This window comes from Monopterus albus, unplaced genomic scaffold (genome assembly GCF_001952655.1).
Source record: "Monopterus albus unplaced genomic scaffold, M_albus_1.0 scaffold131.1, whole genome shotgun sequence".
NCBI classification, from domain to species: Eukaryota; Metazoa; Chordata; class Actinopteri; order Synbranchiformes; family Synbranchidae; genus Monopterus; species Monopterus albus.
The window spans coordinates 216,969-235,050 of record NW_018128011.1 but is presented as its reverse complement, the minus strand read 5'-3'; the positions used below and the strand labels follow the sequence as shown (position 1 = coordinate 235,050).

The following is an 18,082-nucleotide window of genomic DNA, read 5'->3' as shown; positions in this document are numbered from 1 at the left end:
AACATACTTTCCAGAAGGCCAGCAATTCACTAAAAATTTTTTTTTATAGGTCTTATGAGGTATTCTAATTTATTGAGATAGTCAATTGGTGGGTTTTTGTTAAATGTGAGCAAAATCATCACAATTAAAAGACCCAACGGCTTAAACTACTTCAGTCTGTGTGTACTGAATTTATATAATATACGAGTTTCACTATTTGAGTTGAATTATTGAAATAAATGGACTTTTCCACGATATTCTAATTTATTGAGCTGCACCTGTACCTTCAGATGTTACAATACTGGGAAAATGTTAAGCAGCCAATATACTTTGGCTTTTTGAGGAAGTGTTCAGTTTGGTCTGAAATAAACCATAAACGCCTTGGCACTGGCCACATGCACAACGTTTGGCTGACATTTGTTGACTTTAGTTTGAAGTCAGTAAAGTTGTTTCTCCTGTAATGTCAGTTTTACTGATTCTTACTTGTGTGTAGGTGTGGGACATTGTGGGTACAGAGCTGAAGCTGAAGAAGGAGCTGACTGGTTTGAATCACTGGGTGAGAGCACTAGTGGCCTCCCAGAACCACCTGTACAGTGGCTCGTATCAGACCATCAAGGTAGGTGGGGGTGGGGATATACACACGGGTGAAAATGTTGTTTTTTTTTCTCTGTAATTTAAGTGTCTCAGTAAGGTTTTTGGCCACCATGTACCACCAGAACAACTGCATTGCTCCTTGGTTTTCACTCTCCAAGTCTCTGAGTTCTACTGGAGGGATGAACACCGTTCTTCCAAAAGATATTCCCTCATTTGGTGTTTTGTCTAATGTCACATTCTGACGGAGTTTCAAAGGTGTGGAAAAATGCAGCTCTCCCCATTCATTTCTATGGGGGATTGCATTCACTGCAGCCAGAACAAGCACCACAGGGGCCTCTGGCAAAATGAGAAAGTTGAATCTGGTTCAGCTTTCACCACACCAGATGGTGACATCATCCAGCAAAGATGCTTTGTTGAACAGCCATGTACAGGCAATGATCAGGATGTGGACGCCCACAGGAAGAAAACTCATTTGTTTACCTTGTTAGCATGAGCATTCACTGCCATCCACTGTCAGATTTGGGCCACAGTTAACACACCATAATGACATGCCTGCATGTTTGTTAGTACTGGATGTTAAACTGTGTTTTTATATATATCAATGCTGACACACTGGTGATAGAACTGGTACTAAAGCTGAATAGCAGCATGGCTAACAAAACACAATGGAGGCTCCCGGGCTGGAAGCATGAATGAAGCCACTCATGTCGACTCATCACAATTGTGACCATATAATACGCACCTATAAACCCCGCTACCTCTCAGCCCCAACGAACGCAGCCCCTTGCGATAAAACACAGCAGGCAGTTGCGTTTTTACTGGATCAGACTGAATGCCCGCTAACACGTTGCTCCAACATCTCCCATACTGACTGTGATTGATTCACATAATTTTCATATTCATCAAAACATTCAGTGACCCCTCGTGCCCTGTGGTTTAGGGGGCTGTCATCCTGGAGAAGACCACGCCCATCAAGCTAGAAATGTTTCATCATTAGGATAAAGGTGATCACTCAGAACAACTTTGCATTGGTTTACAGTGACCCGTCCCTCTAAGGAGACAAGTGGACCCAAACCATGCCAGCAAAATGCCCCACATAGCATAACCACGGATCCCCGCACTGAAGGGGTCAAGCATTCAGCTTTTTCCTTTTATTTGCCACCCCCTTCTATAAGTAATGTATACACACCCTGTTCAGATTCATGTTTTGATGTACTTCTAAGCCATGGTCACATGGCTGTTTGATAAATGCCTCCTCTAAACAGTGATTGTCCACTCATAGCTTAGCGATCATAACCAGGTGCAGCAGGCCTGTGTGTCTTGGTTTTTTCCACATGGTGAAGCAGCACGTATGGAGCTATAGAGAGAGATAAGCCATATAAGTTTGTAGGGTGGTGGGGTTTTGAATAAGGAATGCATTAAACCTTGTGTGTGTTTGTTTTATAGTAAGCTTCAGATGTTGGCATGCCTGTCTACCTTGCTTACTACCTGTAGTAGTAAGCTAGTATTACGAAATCTAGGGCCATGTCATTAGCGAACCACATTATTATGTGGGGTTACGGTAGAAGAACACCTGTTAGGGCTGGAGCATCCACCCTGTGGGAGCCAAGGTGCTAGTATGTCACAGCTTGGACTAACATTAATGGCTCTCTGTCTTCTCTTTATTTGTTTTTGGTGTAGTTAATGTTCCAGAAACTTCAGTCACACTTGCGCAAGAAGCTGTGACATGCGCCAAACTCTTGTTCCTCAAACTCTCATCCTTTTCTTTTGTAAAAGTGAAGCATAATGTCAGAAAATATGACCATCAAAACTTAAACGTATCCACTGTGTTGCTTGTCCCATTAGGTTTACCTATAGTAAGCTGTCATACCCCCCAATGCATATGTAAAAATGTTTGAACATTTGAAGTGTAAAAGATAATGTACTGGGGCTTACTAGCTCTGTGGTGCATTACACAAGCAGTGCTGTTTCTTTATTTGTGTTTTTACATAATTATTAACTTGTGATGCTGACTTTTTGCAAAGATGGGCGGCTGTTTTAGCCTCAGTCCTTTTAAGATGATATCATCTTATATAGAAAGTGGTAAATCTGCCCCCATTGGTAAAATGGAAGGCTTAACAGGAATAGCAACAGTTATCTAAGAGCCTGCAGTTAATATGTTTTTACCAGGTAAAAAGACTGTGACTGTTCTGATCTGAAGATTTCTCCTCCGTTACAGTTAATCATGTTTTATTTTTGTCATGAGGTGCAGCAGAATGAAGACTGGAAAGTTGTGTTTGGCAGGTGCTATAGATTTATCTGCCAGTGATTTGAGTGGGATTTTTGGGAGATTACTTGTGTTAATTTTGGATTTGGAGCATAAAAATAAAAAGCTGGGGGAAGGTAGAAAAGAGTATACTGGCCCCTTCCTTATGTAGAGTTGCACAAGTGGCCAAAAATACAGCTCTATGTGCTTTTTGGGAATAATCAGCACATATAAAACACTTCTTTGTCTTTTAATAAATATGCTTAAATACCTGCTCTGCTGTGTGCGACTATGTGTGCTACTATATGGAGATTGGTCAGGGCCTTCAGGTTTTTAGCTGAGAAGTGCTCCAGTTGTTGCCACTTCTTAATAAGCTGGAGTACAGACACCTTGTTGTAGACTGTGGGGCTGTGCATTGTGTGCAGTCAAAGTGGTATGGATGTGTTTTGGCCTGTAACTGGGTTCTATCCTCTTGGAGTTTGTGTCTGTCCTCATCTTCATGTACTGCCTCGCTGTTGAAAGTACTTTATGAGGCGGTCGCTAATGAAAACCTCAGGGATGCTGAGAGATAATGAGAGAGGGACTGGTTGTGGAACTGGGGGACATCTGTGGAAGGATGAAGAACGAGGAAAGGCGGATGAAAGCCCATATACTGTACTCTTGTTATGATGCCTGTAAGTGGAACATTTAGTCTCTTGCCAGTTTTTAAGCAGAGAAGGCATTTAGAAAATGTTTTTCCATGACAAATCCTGCCAATATTCAGTGAAAAGAACCCCTCAGAACATTTTTAGTATTACGTAACTTTGACACAGCACACTACAAAGTTCCTAGAGGACTGATTAGTCCCTGTATAAAATTTAGCATGTTTAAATAGAAACTCTGTTTTGCGTTGATTTCTTTTTAATGCAAGAAACTGACTTCTTTTAGTTTTTATGTTTGACAAGTTGGACCAATGTTTAAATATGATAATATTTGGCACTTTTTAATAGTAGCCCCTGTATTTTATCAGACCCATATGGATCATCTGTTGGTGTGTTTTCCTTTGTTGGGTAGTATAAAAGTGGAGAGAGTTTGGCTAAATTCGAAACCTCAGTGTTAGATTTTCATGGTGTATACCTGTTATGCTACATTTAAACCAACAGCAGGTCTTTCATTTCACTTAGAGCAGTGGATCTAACTGCAGATCAAAACAAAACCAAAATAAATAGAAAACTACCAAGGATTTAAGCCTAATCAAAATACATATGTACATGAATTATGGAGTTGGAGAAGACTGTCTGGTTGGGGTTGTTACTGATGGTTTATTGGATGAAGTTTTCTGTCAGTAAAATAACATATTGGCTATAGATATGAGGTGTTAAACACTAAGTATTTGGTTTGTTACCTTGATAAACAATTGAAGCAATGGATTGCCTACCAAAATGGTTTAATGTTGTATTGATTAAAGCTGCTATATTAACAATGGGTCAGATGGCTGTGTTAAGTGAATGGGGTCACTCATAGTGATGAACCCACAGACAGTTTTCACCCAACTTTGCAGTTCTCCTCTGCAGCATCGTATTTATTATTGTTTTGGCTTTCTGGCCCCCAGCGTGGCTATTTTGGTTCACTCTTGGCATAGTTGGTTGGTTTTCAGTGAGAAAGGCCTAATTAGAAAAAAAGTATTCCATCTTCTCAGCACCGAACTGCAGACCGACAAAATTAGTGGCTAGTTCATGAACATAGTGGAGCATTTAGCAGGGTAAAGAATCAGATATTTTACTCAGGATTTGGTGAAGACCAGAACAGAACCAAAAGGAAATGAATACATCTGTCAGAGGGAGAGGAACATGACTCCAAATGAATTATGCTGTTCAGTGTATGTTAGTTTGGGCTGCCCCCTAATAGTTGAATAGTACGCACCTGGTGTTAAACAGTAACACCATGCGTTGATTAAGCAAAGCTTAAACTTGTTGGTAAACTTGGCTATAACCACATCTCAGAAGAAAATAAACTGCCTATAAGAACACTGTTTCAACAGAAATACATGTGTTCTGCCTGTCTCATTATTCCCACAAATCCATATGGCATCCTGATATTGTATGTCATCAATTTAAATAGGTCATAATTTAAATATTAAATCATATACAGCTGTCTTTTATTGGTTTTTAAACACTCAGGAATATGTTCTTGTCACTCTTTTGCCAGCTGTTCCAGGTCTCTCAGATTTGAAGGGTTCCTTCTTCCAGCTGCTGTTCTGAGATCTCTCCACAGGGGCTCTATGTGATTTAGACCTGGACTCATTGCTGGCCACTTGAGAACTCTCCAGCACATTGTCTAAAACCATTTCTGGGTGTTTTTTGAAGTCTGCTTTGGGTCCTTGTCTCACTGTAAGACCCATGACCTCTGACGATGATCCAACTTTCTGACACTGGGCACCAGAATTCATTGGTAGTCTTCACATTTCATAATGCTGTACACACAGTCAAGACATCTGGTGGCCGAAGCAGCGAAGCAACCCCAAACATCAGTGAATCTCCACCATGTTTGACTGTAGGGACCGTGTTCTTTTCTTTGAAGGCCTCATTTCATTTTCTGAAAACAGTAGAATGATGTGCTCAACCAAAAAGCTCTATTTTAGTCTACAGGACATTCTCCCCGAAGGATTGTGGCTTCCTCGGGTGAGTTTTGGTGAACTCCAATCTGGCTTTTATATGTTTCTGTGTCAGCAGTGGCGCACCCCTGGGTCTCCTACCGCAGTGCCCCTTGTCATTCAGATGGCGACGGATAGTGCGAGCTGACACTGTTGCACCCTGTGCCTGCAGGTCGGCTCGGGTTTGTTGGAAGCTGATCGAGGTTCTTTATCCACCATTCAAGCAATCCTTCGTTACAATCTGTCATCTAGTGTTCTTATTCGTCCACGTCCAGTGAGATTAGCTTCAGCACCATGGCCTCTAAACTTCTTGACAATGTTCCACGCAGTGGACACAGGAAGAGCCAGATCTCTGGAGTGAGGGACTTGTAGCCTTGAGACTGTCCAGGCTTTTCTCCTATTGTGGTTCTCAAAACCTCAGACGATTCTTTGCTCTTCTTTCTTTTCTCCAAGCTCAGCGTGGTCCAGGCGACACAAAGGTTGAGTCAACTTTTCTCTATTTTATGTATAATTTCTATGGTGCCAGCACCTGTTGACTGCTACAGGTGAGTTTCATTGCAAATTAGTGGACCATCACTATTTCTGATGATTTTGAAAAGGTGTCATTAATTCTGTCCAGTCCATTTTTTGGAGTTCTGTGTGGATCAGATTTGGCTTTTTCCTCTGCTTTTTTTTCGTTGCTCCAATGTAAACAAAACAAACATGAGAATACAAAAGAATTTGTGATTGCAAAAACTTTTCTGGGAGAAGTGGTGCATTATCTGACAGAAATGCAGCCGTGGCAATATTTTTGGCCGTGGCACTGAAGAGCAAACTGACAGTCGACTGGAAAAACCCTTAGTCGGTACAGCCCTAATGTTAATGCTGTGTTTACAGTGGCCAAAACACAAGCTTATAGAAACGTTTCAACATAATGTTATGTTTGTTCTCTGTGGTCGCAAGTGTCCCATCTATCCTGCTGTTTTCAAGTCAGTTTATAATGTATACTATAATTAACAAATTACATAATTTAAGAAGTAATATAGTTTGAGTACAGCTTCTTTCGTGTGAGAAATTGTCAGCTCTTCTCTCTAGAAGCTTGAGGTTTTATTTTTTGTTTAGTTTTTTTGGTTTTCTTTTTGATTAATCAGATCACATTTGAACTGTTGACACTGCCCAGCATCAGTAGCATAAAGTAAGCCTTCTCATATACACTGGTAAATGTGAAGCTTGGCCTTTTTTGTAATTAATAATAGGAGGTAGTGTCTCTCTCTGGGCCTCAGCTACATGTTGTGGTCTGTTTTTAGTGCTTGTGCTCAAACAGCTGAACTAGATTAAACGAGTAATGACTCCACTCTGTGCACATTGACAGCTTGCAGCTGTTGAGCAACTCACTTTTTCCACTGCTGATAGCTGTGTATGTTTATCTCTCTCTTCCCATGGTGTTGAGGACACTCACTCACTCACCCTCTCTCTCTCTCCAGGGCTCTTCACCATGCTCCTCGTTCTCTTTGTTTCACCCATCGCGCTGTCTGACTCGCTCTGTCTCTCTCCCTTTCTGTCAGATTTGGGACATCCGTTCTCTGGAGTGTGTTCACGTCCTGCAGACCAGTGGGGGCAGCGTCTACTCCATCGCTGTCACCAACCACCATATTGTCTGTGGCACGTATGAGAATCTCATCCATGTAAGTGATATGCACATAAGTTGACACTTCTTCCTCTCTTCCAAGTCCTGGAGTTGTTTTTGTCCTCATTTGAACTTAGTTGTTCTTTCATTTTTAGTTTATATTTGGCTAAGAGTTGTGTAAAGGCCAGGCTGCTGTGGTCTTAATGTTATCATGACGATGGTGTCTTTAGGTGTGGGACATCGAGTCTAAAGAGCAGGTGCGGACCCTCACAGGTCATGTGGGAACAGTTTACGCTCTTGCCGTCATCTCCACCCCTGACCAGACCAAAGTGTTCAGCGCCTCCTATGACCGCTCCCTCAGGGTGAGAACGTGTGTGTGTGTGTGTGTGTGTGTGTGTGTGTGTGTGGAGAGATGGTGTCCTAGTAAATGTAGAAAGGAATTATTTTTCTATGTGGTAGTATCAAAATGAAACTGCAATACATGCAAATTCACAATGATGTTAATGAGTGTGCATGGTCTGTGATCAGTAAGACAATAGTTACAAGTCATACACCACATGCAAAGAACTAATAGTTTGACACTTTGGAAAATATTTACTCACTTTGTTTCTGCATGTTAGATGAGAAGAGTGAGGAAACAGCTAGTCAGCTTTGTCCACATACAGCACTAATGAAGCTCACTGTTTGTTTTATACAAAAACAAAGTGTAAAATCAACAGACGCTTAATCAGAAAGGCTTAATTATCAAAATGCTGAACTTTTCCTGTAACTCTAGAAAATTGTATTATATAAAGTATTTATGCTGGTGTGCTTACTGTATGCAAATGTGTATCGACAAAATCTTTAACAGAAAAAGTTTAGTTTGTGTATAAATGACTTCTTCTATTGAAACAGAGTGTGTGTGTGTGTGTGTGCGTGCGTGCGTGCGTGCGTGCGCGTGTGTGTGTGGAGCATGGACAACATGATCTGTACCCAGACCCTGCTGAGACACCAGGGCAGTGTAACAGCTCTGGCCGTTTCCAGAGGGCGGCTCTTCTCCGGAGCTGTTGACAGCACCGTTAAGGTAGGAAAGATCATCGTCTGTCAGCGGCTTCATCTGTTTGTCCCTCTGCTTCTTTCATTTGTTACTAGAGTCTTCATCTTTATCCACCCAGCATCCTGTATCTCATCCTTCCCTTCCATACACGTCACATATGTCGAATGTCTTTACATTAAATAATTAAATAATTTCACTTTAAAATAAGTTTATATCACAAAACCTGTATTTATAGCTGTTCTGAATAGATGCAGCTATGTATCTTTATGGTCTTTATTGTCTTGAACAAAAGTTAGCTGTTATTGCCCTTGCTTGCACAGCTGTTGGCTCTTCTACAGCGTTTTTTCTTTCTCTCTCTCTTAGGTGTGGACATGCTGAAGGAACAGTTTGCTCTGCAGTTGAGTTCAGCTGACTTCATTTCTCATTAATGTTTCCACATGATTTCCTCCTCCATTCCCACATCTTTTATTGTGATTTAATAGCCACAGACCAGTAATAGGCACCACTCCACAATGAAGCTGCAATGGAACTGTTTTACTAATGTTGCTTTTAAAACTCCAAACAAACACTCCAACACCTTGAGGGTCCACACTGAGTCATGCTCCTCTGACCTAGTGACCCAGTGCATTACAGGGCAAAAATACGACAAGTTGCCTTACAGTTGCACCACACTGCGCTTAAACTGAGACTGAATGGGCGCTGCACTCCTGTATTCAGAGCAGGAAGCAGAGAGGATTATGGTTAGTGGTTTTCAAACTGTAGCTGGTCCTGCCTGCTTCCTGCACACACTCCTATCATTTCAGAACTGTACTGATGATGCCTAATGCATACTGTTTAAGTCTAAGGGCTGGTTTCACAGACACAGAGTGACACCATACTAACTCCAAATGTCTATGTAACCTTTCACAGGCCAAACTATTTCTGAGAAAAATCCCAGAGGGCACCAAAACAAGACAAATAATTCATTAAAAAAAATTAATGAAAAGTGCAATACAGTTACTTTATGCTAATTAGGGAACTGCAATTTCATGCTGAAATTTTTAGTTTTTGTAAGTGCGAGTTCACTTACCCTACCTAGGAAGTCTGTCTCACTCACTCAGTAATCAGAGGTCCCGAGCCAGCAGCCTTGGAGCTGATAGCACCCAGTGTCCTTCTCAGCCACCTCATCAACACCTGCTGTTTCCTTCTCTTAAGTGGTTTCAGCAGTAGCAGTCACAGCCATTGATGAACTCAGTTGTAACATCTGAATTCCAGCCTATTGTATCTTGATTTGAGTCCAAACTTGACGCTGGATTCAGCTAAGACACTGGCCTAACATGTTCTCAGACTTGGGTTGTTGTTTCATCTCTGATGCGGTGTGTTTATGGTGTGAAAAGGAAGCAAACCACACCAAACACAGTGAGTCTAGCTGTGATTTCTAGCCTGAAATCAACAGATACATGACTATAGAATTGATCTTTTAATTGGAAATAAGTATTTTGAAACCCATTATATTGCCTGAAATTAGCTTATTGCTAATATATCAGCTTATTATTGATATACCGATGATGGTGTACTGTATGTTTCAAGCAAGAGGAACCTTCAGACCAAAAAGCCAGAAGATTGCAGGTAATTCAGAAGCAGTGTCATCATTACATATTTTGCCCTGTAGAGAGCACTGTTTATTTTTCTATTGTACTGTAAATGTAACTTTTGTGTATCATGATTGTTTATGCATTTAAAAAAATCACTATCGGCCAATATACCATTATCAGTCTTCTTATACTTAATTCATGGTTCTGTCAATGTCGCTTCTAATTAACAGCTCGTTCACATATACACGCTCTTAGACTGATAAGAAAACCCAGACTTAACAAAGCCAGTTGATTACTGGGTTCGTGGTACCGGGTAACCACGACAACCAATGTTAGGCTCAGTGAAGGCAGATAACCCCAGGTTAGCTAGGCTAAGTTGAACTTGTTTTGTGGTACAGACCTCAGCTGTCAGTCATCTGGCTCTGTCTCTCCATTGACAATAAGAACCTTTTTGTGTGTTGTTTTGTTTTGTTTTTACAGTAATGGCAGGTTCTGGGAATGTCAAATAGTTAACGTTACAACCAAAAGCAGTGCCATAGAATTCGTTGACATGACTGCTATCTTCCAAAGTAAGAAGCTGAAATCAGTAATAATTAAACTTGACATTTTGAGTTGGTGCCGTGTCAAAACACGTTTTAAAACCTTTTTAACGTCTCTCTCAAACATTAGGTCACTATAATAATTTGGTACCTAGCTAACTAGCTAAATTAGCTGAGCTATGTACAACAGTAGAACAGAATTAGTTTGCAAGGCTGTAAAAGTCAGTAAAAGCAGTATTTTGCTGACAAGTTCCACCGTTCCCAACAGAAAACAATGGATCTGAAGCGACTGGAGTAGCATGACCTGCTGCCATTTTTAAATATACAGCGTCGTAACTCTTCTAATTGTAAGGGCTCTGCTGATGATGCAGGATGACATAACAGACCTGTCCAGTGAATGGTGCCGTGTATGTTTCAAGTTCCAGAGGAAGTGATTGTTCTTGTAACACTCCATTTCTGTTGTAGGCCAAAATGTGTACATATCAACATGGATAGACACAGGTGCAATGATGCTTTCTTGCTCTGTCTTCATTGTAGGTATCACCAGTTTTGTGAAACCAGCCTTTATAAAACACCTTTTAATAAGTGAAGACTGTAAAGAGAGAGACAGATCTATATATTTACTGAGTTTTATATTAGTGCCATGTTAGAGCTGTATTCAGAGCCACTCAGTTGTCGTACAGCTGTGTACAGTATATAGTGCCGAACCCGAACGTGTGCCCATAAGAATGACTGGCTGACACTGGCCTGCAGAAATGGAGAGACAGGCAGGGGAGGACACTGTTTGTGTGCCTGAACTGTGTGTGTGTGTGTGTGTTATTGTGTACCTGTGAATGTGTTTCAGTGAGTGCCATATGTGTGTGTGAGCAGTTAGGAAAGACTGTAATAGTGTGTCCTTTCTCCTCTCTTCCTGTCTCCCTCCTCCCTCTCGCTCTAACTCCAGCTGGTTATAATGAACATAACCACAAATTAATACTTGGAATGTAATACTGGATGACCTATATGTAATTAACCTCCAATGTCCCAGAGGCAAATGCAGAGAAAGAAAGCTAAAGTGAAGTCCCCTTTTCTTAAATATTTCAACCCACATTGGGTTGGAAATCAAAAAAAATTACTAGCTATACCTGGGAGGGTAGTTTTTAAGTGAATGAGATTATATTATGTGCCCACAATTTAGACACTCCACACAGTGTTCTGTTTTCATTTCACTGCACATCTGGCCACTACTTCATGTAGCCTTGGTGAGACAAGTTGAGGACAGGAAGAGAAGAAGTGTCTTCTGGTCACGGTTCCAGTGATTTCTTCTATACTTGTAATCATGTTAAGCCTGAGTTGATCATTGATCAATAAAACTGTTGAACACTGATTTTTATTTATTTATTTATTTATTTTAACCTTAGCTTATGGAAAGTGAAACTGAAAGTTGCTTTAACCAAAGGCTTTTGGTAAACCGAAGCTTGTGTTGTCCAGATGTTATCCCACCCACCCAAGTGCAACAGGACTAGCAGTAGAGTCGAGGTGTTGTTAAAGGAATATTTCAGCATTTTTTTGCTAACTGATTTTATTTGCTTTCTTGTCAAAAGTTAGATAAGAAAATTGGTAACACTTTTAATTTTGTATTGTAAATATCTGAAGCTACTTGGCGTAGCATACAGATAAAAGTAGCGTAAAGGCTGGAAATAGAAAAACAGTCGTTCAAATGATAAAATCTATTATTGGCACCTGTGAGAATTACACAACTGCAACCTATAACTTTTACACTCTGGTTTTGTATGGTATATTCTGTGAGCTTTATTTTATGTACTTTTGTACAGGGCTAGTTTTAATGTTAAGATTAGTTAAGTTGCCTGCTGAAGTACTCGCTACAGTTAAACTATTCACATTTTGTACATGTCTTGATCTAATTAGATGGAATAACAACACCTGTGGAAGCTACTACAGTATGAAAGGCTTCACAATACAAAAACATTTTGAGTGGTCTATTTATGCAGTCGTGTGCTGCCCCCTGGTGGACGACTTTGGAAAATATGAAGTTTATGTCTGAACAAAAAAAGGGAGACTGATTACTGCGCAGTTTGTATAGAACATTTATTTATTCGGAGCAGATGGCCATAAGATGCAGTCACTGCAAGCACACACCACTGTTCAGTCAATACAACACACACACACACACACACACACACACACACACACACACACACTCAGTCTTCATATAGTCAAAGCAGAGCAATACACACTCTGCCTCTTCAAGCACTCATATACAGTCACTGCTGAGCAGAGACACCAGGTTGGCATCTGTTAAGATAAGCACAGGCAGAAATTAAAATAAAAACGGCTTGGCTTTTTCTTTTGTTAAGAAAGAAAATAAGTGGTAGTTTTTATTCCATAACATATGACCATCTGTGTTTTGTCACCATCAGTGGTATTTTTACCTTTGTAACCTGAACCCAGCCACCACATGTCCAAATACACCAGAAAAATGCCCACAGAACGACAGATGACGAAAATGAGACAGGAGGACATAGAAGAATGGGCAAAATGTTGTTTAACATAACAAACCATCAACATCTGTCTGTAGCTGCAGCTGTAATGGTGGAAGATTAGGCTGTGTCTGCACCACTGTGTGGCCTCTGCGGTCTGATAAGGGGAAATTATGTAGCCCTGCAATGATGCCCTACAAACTAGACTAGAAAAGCTGAAGTTTATAGTGGGAATTTCAGATAAACATCAGGTTGGAAAATCTGGTGAATATTTTGATACTTAATTTCTCAACTTCAAATATACAGTTACAAAACAGTTTCAGCCATCATAACTGACATTTTACTGATGTATTAAATCTACAGTTTAAAGAAATCTGACGTTTTGGGATGTGTAAATTTGTTTTCTTTCTCAAGACTTAGATGAGAATATTGACACCATGCTTATACATGTATACTATATATAAAGCTACCACCAGCCATGGGTGGAGCCAGGGGGTGGCCAGGATGGCACTGGCTACCGTCAGCATCTGATGGCCGCCCCTTGTGTCACCCCTGCCAGAGTCAAAATGTGCTGCTGATCAGAATTAATGAATGAAAAGCAATGACAAACTGTTGTCTTAAATACAGCAAACATTTTTGTCACTTTATAATGGATATTGGTCAAATTAGATTTATTTTATTTTATTATTTTCATTCTCTTCTTTGACTGGGTTGTGTACTTGGCCTGGTGGGGGAACAAGCGATGTCCCCAGCCAGGAGTAATTCAAGTAACTAAATAAAGTGCAGTTGTCATTTTTACACATACACAATTAAATTTGTTTCTTAATAAGTTATAGTTAATTATGTCATATAACTAGAGGTTTAATTTACTTTTTACATGTATTTCAAATGTGCCACCCCTCTCTGAGTCTGGGCCCCGGCCTGGCCACCCCTTCCAATATGTTCTAGATCCACCCCTGCCACCAGTAGGTCATTGGTTCAGTTTAGTTCACAGGAAGCAGCAAACCTGGCTCTGACCAAGTGTAAGAAAAATTGCATAGTGTTGTTTTCACACTGGTTTTTGTACAAATCAATCCTGATGTTAACTAGTGTGCTAGCTTTTCTGTCTGTTTTTAGTTTTCCAACTAGGTTTAGCTAAACTAACCTGCAGCTGGCTAGAGATTAATACTCTTCACACAGACACAAGAGTGGTATCAATTTTCTTTGCTTTCAACAAGAAAGTGACTGTGTGTATTTCCCAAAATGTTGCAATATTAGGCATGGCAAGCCAAGTTTATTTATATAGCACATTTTCATACGCAACAGCAATTCAAAGTGCTTACTATGTTTAGTATTCAGCGAATCTGGGAAACAGCAGACACATAATGCAAAGCGGCCAAAATGTCGCTATTTCACAGGAAAATAAATCCGTTCCTATTTGTTCAGTCAGACGCAGAAGCCTCAGTTTCACAAGGACAAATAAGGAATGTATGTGTTAACTGAACAGTGAGTGTGGGAAAAAATGGAAAGATTTTACTTGGCTTTTATTTAGGTCTGATGATTTTATATTTTTTTATGATGACATATCAAATAATGAAGCAAAACAGAATAAGAGATAGATCCCCGTTTGTTGTACATACCCATCTACTGTATTGTAGTCAGACCAAAATCACAAAGCAAGGCACATGTTTCAAAGAAAAAGAACTGAACACTGCATTTAAAACAATACCAAAATAATACAACTAAACAACAAGAACTGCTTGTATTATACACATCGCCACACCTGGACACATGTAAGCAGAGGAAAAACTTAAAAAAAAAAAACAAAGAAAAAAACAATTGCTTCCTGGAAATATCCCAACATGGTATCCTACAATGATTCATCAGCTCAGACCACTTAAGCATGGAGTAGCAAACTGGTTCAACACCCTAATTAGATCTGTTTACTTTGAAAAATAGTCTTCAGGATGACACACACATCATAAATACACTTCTTATTTCTATATTTTTGCAAATATCCTTATATAATCTCTATGTGATCATAATTTAAATACCACAGCTAATCTCTGAATTCTTATTTTTTTATATTAGCAGTGTAGCTTCTGTAGGACTGTGAAACTGAGATTTCTCAATGGGCTGAGGTGCAAATGAGACATCAGAGTGTCACCTCTCTAGATGCAGTTCCCGGTACATTTTAATATTTTAATATTATATTAAAACAAACCATCCAGCTTCACGGATCTCTGCTGCCACTCACTTCAACACTTTTTTTAAATAACTCTCATGAACACATTGTCATGGCAACATGCTGTGTAGCAACCATGGTGATGCTGATGAGGATGGCGGGGGTGATGATGTAGATTGTCAGGCAAACGAAGGGTGGGTGGTTGGGAGAGTGGTGGTGGTGATAGGATGTAATCAATTTGGAAAGTGCAAATCAATATAGGATCTTAAAAGTATGGATGTACCAGTATCGGGCTGATACTGACCTTATCAACTGGATGTGTTCTTTGTCACATTTAACTGTGTATTATTAACTGTTATTTTGTTATTATAAAATGTAGTGTCACAGCTCATGTATCAGTGCCACAGTAATCCCTGGCCTGGCAATAGCTCCACTGATTCTCCTACAGTACAGTTTTTAGATTTTAAAGCGGCCTCCAGTCAGAAATCTGTTTTGTTGATTGTCCACTTTGATGCTTGAGTCTCACTGTACAGAATGATGTAGGTGCAGTGTTTGACACCAGAAGGCCAAACATCTGCTGATTGACAGGGACACCGTTTCTCTGTGCTCACCTTAAAGCACAGAACGTGCTTGCAGGAGTTTGTGACACCACAACTGATTTTGCCAAAATCCTGAGAAGCCAATCTTGAGAAGCAAAATATTTGCACGTTCACAGATGATGGGTTTTAAAGGAAGAGGTTTAGATGTAATTTTAAAAACTGTTTAAGCAGGTAACTGAACTTTTCTTGTGGAATAACCACATCTGATACAAATACTATTCAAATCAGTCCAGTTCTGTATGCCTTAAAACATGTCTGGAGGGGATCTTTCGACTTGGAACTAATGTTGGATCAGTAATGGAAGAGAAAGAGCTGGTTCGGTTTATCCCTACTTCAAAGTAAGTAAGCAAAAGGTTTCTATAATAACAGTGAATTTAGTTTCCTTCACTTATCTCTAGGAAATCTGTTTCCTACAATCCCTTGTGTTTGAAAACAGCAGACACTGGGCAAGATTTGAAATTGCTGAATTGAGTTCATTCTGAGGAAACAAGGCTCTGACTCTGGTGCTTGTATTGCACTGTTTGCCCCTTCTGTTTTGACTAATTAAGTCTAATTTTACCTTTGACCCTAAAACCCACCCTTTTTCAAATGCATCCTGAAATCCTTTTCTAAAACTTTCTGTCATGCCAACTTTATCTTCTAGACCTAAAGCCTGCTGAGACGACATGCTGTAGCTTTCCTGCAGTTTTCTCATTCTGTCCACTGCTCCACTCAGGATTTAGTTTATACTGTGCAGCCTCCTCTGTGTGTGCGTGTGTGTGTGTGTGTGTGTGTGTGTGTGGTTGCATGGATCATTGTGCTTCTCTTGTGTATATGAGTGTGTGTTAAAGGCGGTGCTGAGGAAGTGACAGAGTGTATGGATGCAGCCAGGACAGGAAACTGATTTTGATCCACAAGCTCATGTACACACATGTCCCTATCTCTGTCTCACACACATACACACACACGCACACACACACACACCCTCAGGAGCTGAATGGTCTCATTTTGGTCACAGTTAAAAATCTTTTTCCACCAAGTCATTTACATCATCACAACACCAGAGGTCACCATTCCACACAGAACCAAGACATGAAACCAAAGAGCTAGAGATTCATATTTATCAGTATATTATATATTACTGTGCTAATGCAGGTCTTTTTCAGTAGATATAAACTCTCCATGCTTAGAATGTACACATACCATACTATGATTCATTACACAGTTGGTTCAATCAGTATTAGTTCAGTTTATGTGTTCAAGTCCACGTGGAGTCTTTAAAAGAGCCACGTATTGATTGCAGTCTCCTCCATGTTGTTGCATTTCTTCATTTCTCCGACTGGTGATTTTGTAAAAATGTTCCCCCCCATGAGTTTTTTGGTCCTTTTTCCCCTCTCTCTCTGTTAGCACCTCTCTCTTTATCCATCCTTCATTCTTGCACTCAGTCTGTCCATGCCTGTGGCACTGCTCCATCATCATTTTCATCATAAGGAGATAGAGGGGATGAGAGGAAGAAGAGAAGAGAAGAGAAGAGAAGAGGGGTTTCCAGAGCAGCGACGGATGGACTGACGATGTGACGAGTGAGAACAAGCATGACAGAGAGAGAAGGATGAGGAGAAGGAGAGAGAAATAGAGAGGCGTGTTGCCTGTCGTGCCATCTAAGTTGCTCCTGATGCTGTGTTGCCATGGAGACACACTGACTGGTTTCTGTGCTTACTCCAACATGGCATCCAGCTGGTCGGCCAGGTCATCAAACATGCTGCCGATGTCATCGAGGATGCTGACCGTGGTTTTCTGCTCAGCCACAGAGCTAAACACATATACACACAAAGAAGAAAAACATTGTACTAACCAACAGAGAATAATTCATATCCTAGGTTGAAGATCTGGGCCTCTATTTTCACAGTGGTATGTACTGGTAAAAAGACCAGCGGTACTGGTTTTGAAAATGTGGGTCAACCTTACTCCCAGATTTGGTCTCTGAATTCAAACAGAGGGAAACACAAGTAGCTCTCATTTCTAACCCTGTGGTCCCTATGGTCTGTGCCAGGTTTACCATGGGGAGCATGCGTATGTGAGTATGTGTGTGTGTTCCTTACTCCTCCTGTCGCAGTATCTTATCCTCTACAGCCTGCAGCGCGGCTGCCAGCGATGCGCTCGTCTCCTCCAGCTTCTGATGCACCAGAGAATCCACATTGAAGTCAGGTGTTGTTGTAGCTGGAGGTGCCGTGACCCCACCTCCCACCATCCCGCTGTCCACTGACACACCACCAATGGAGGAGCGGGGGGGTTTGACAGGTGGGGGAGTAGGGCTAGGAGTGGCAGGAGTCTGGGGTGTCTGTGGCGTGGTGGGGGTCTGTGGGGTGTGGGGGCTCTGGGAAGACGGGCTGGGCAACTTTGCATTTGGTGGGCTGGGAGTTTTGGAAGTGGGGAAGGATGACGGTGAGCTGGTCTGTCGGGCCACCGCAGAATGTTTGACTGGAACAGTGGCCAGGGTTGGCGAGGGGGGACTGGTCATGGAGTGGATGAGTTTAGCCGGTTTGGGTGCCGTGGGCGGGGGCACTGGTTTGGGCGAGACCGGTGGAGGAATCTTCTTACCTTCCACTACAGAGAGATAAAAGGCTAAGGCTGGGGTAGTGACTGGCCAATACAGAC

General features: G+C 41.0%; 2 protein-coding genes across 7 annotated transcripts in view; one reads left to right on the top strand and one right to left on the bottom strand.

The window, feature by feature from the left end:
- traf7 (TNF receptor-associated factor 7) overlaps positions 1–11,571 on the top strand; it is a 22,026-nt gene extending 10,455 nt beyond the window's left edge. The window contains exons 18-22 of the mRNA XM_020613257.1: positions 473–595; positions 6,995–7,114; positions 7,287–7,418; positions 8,000–8,119; positions 8,456–11,571. Coding sequence (XP_020468913.1) covers positions 473–595; positions 6,995–7,114; positions 7,287–7,418; positions 8,000–8,119; positions 8,456–8,470 — 510 coding nt within the window. The 3' untranslated portion in view covers positions 8,471–11,571. The remainder of the gene's footprint in view (positions 1–472; positions 596–6,994; positions 7,115–7,286; positions 7,419–7,999; positions 8,120–8,455) is intronic.
- A 2,618-nt stretch (positions 11,572–14,189) lies between these two features.
- Positions 14,190–18,082, bottom strand: part of caskin1 (CASK interacting protein 1) — a 100,249-nt gene continuing 96,356 nt past the window's right edge. For all 6 annotated transcript variants that reach the window (XM_020613248.1, XM_020613249.1, XM_020613251.1 and 3 more), the window contains 2 exons: positions 17,527–18,031; positions 14,190–17,237 (listed from right to left, as the gene is read on the bottom strand). In XM_020613248.1, coding sequence (XP_020468904.1) covers positions 17,141–17,237; positions 17,527–18,031 — 602 coding nt within the window. In that variant the 3' untranslated portion in view covers positions 14,190–17,140. The remainder of the gene's footprint in view (positions 17,238–17,526; positions 18,032–18,082) is intronic.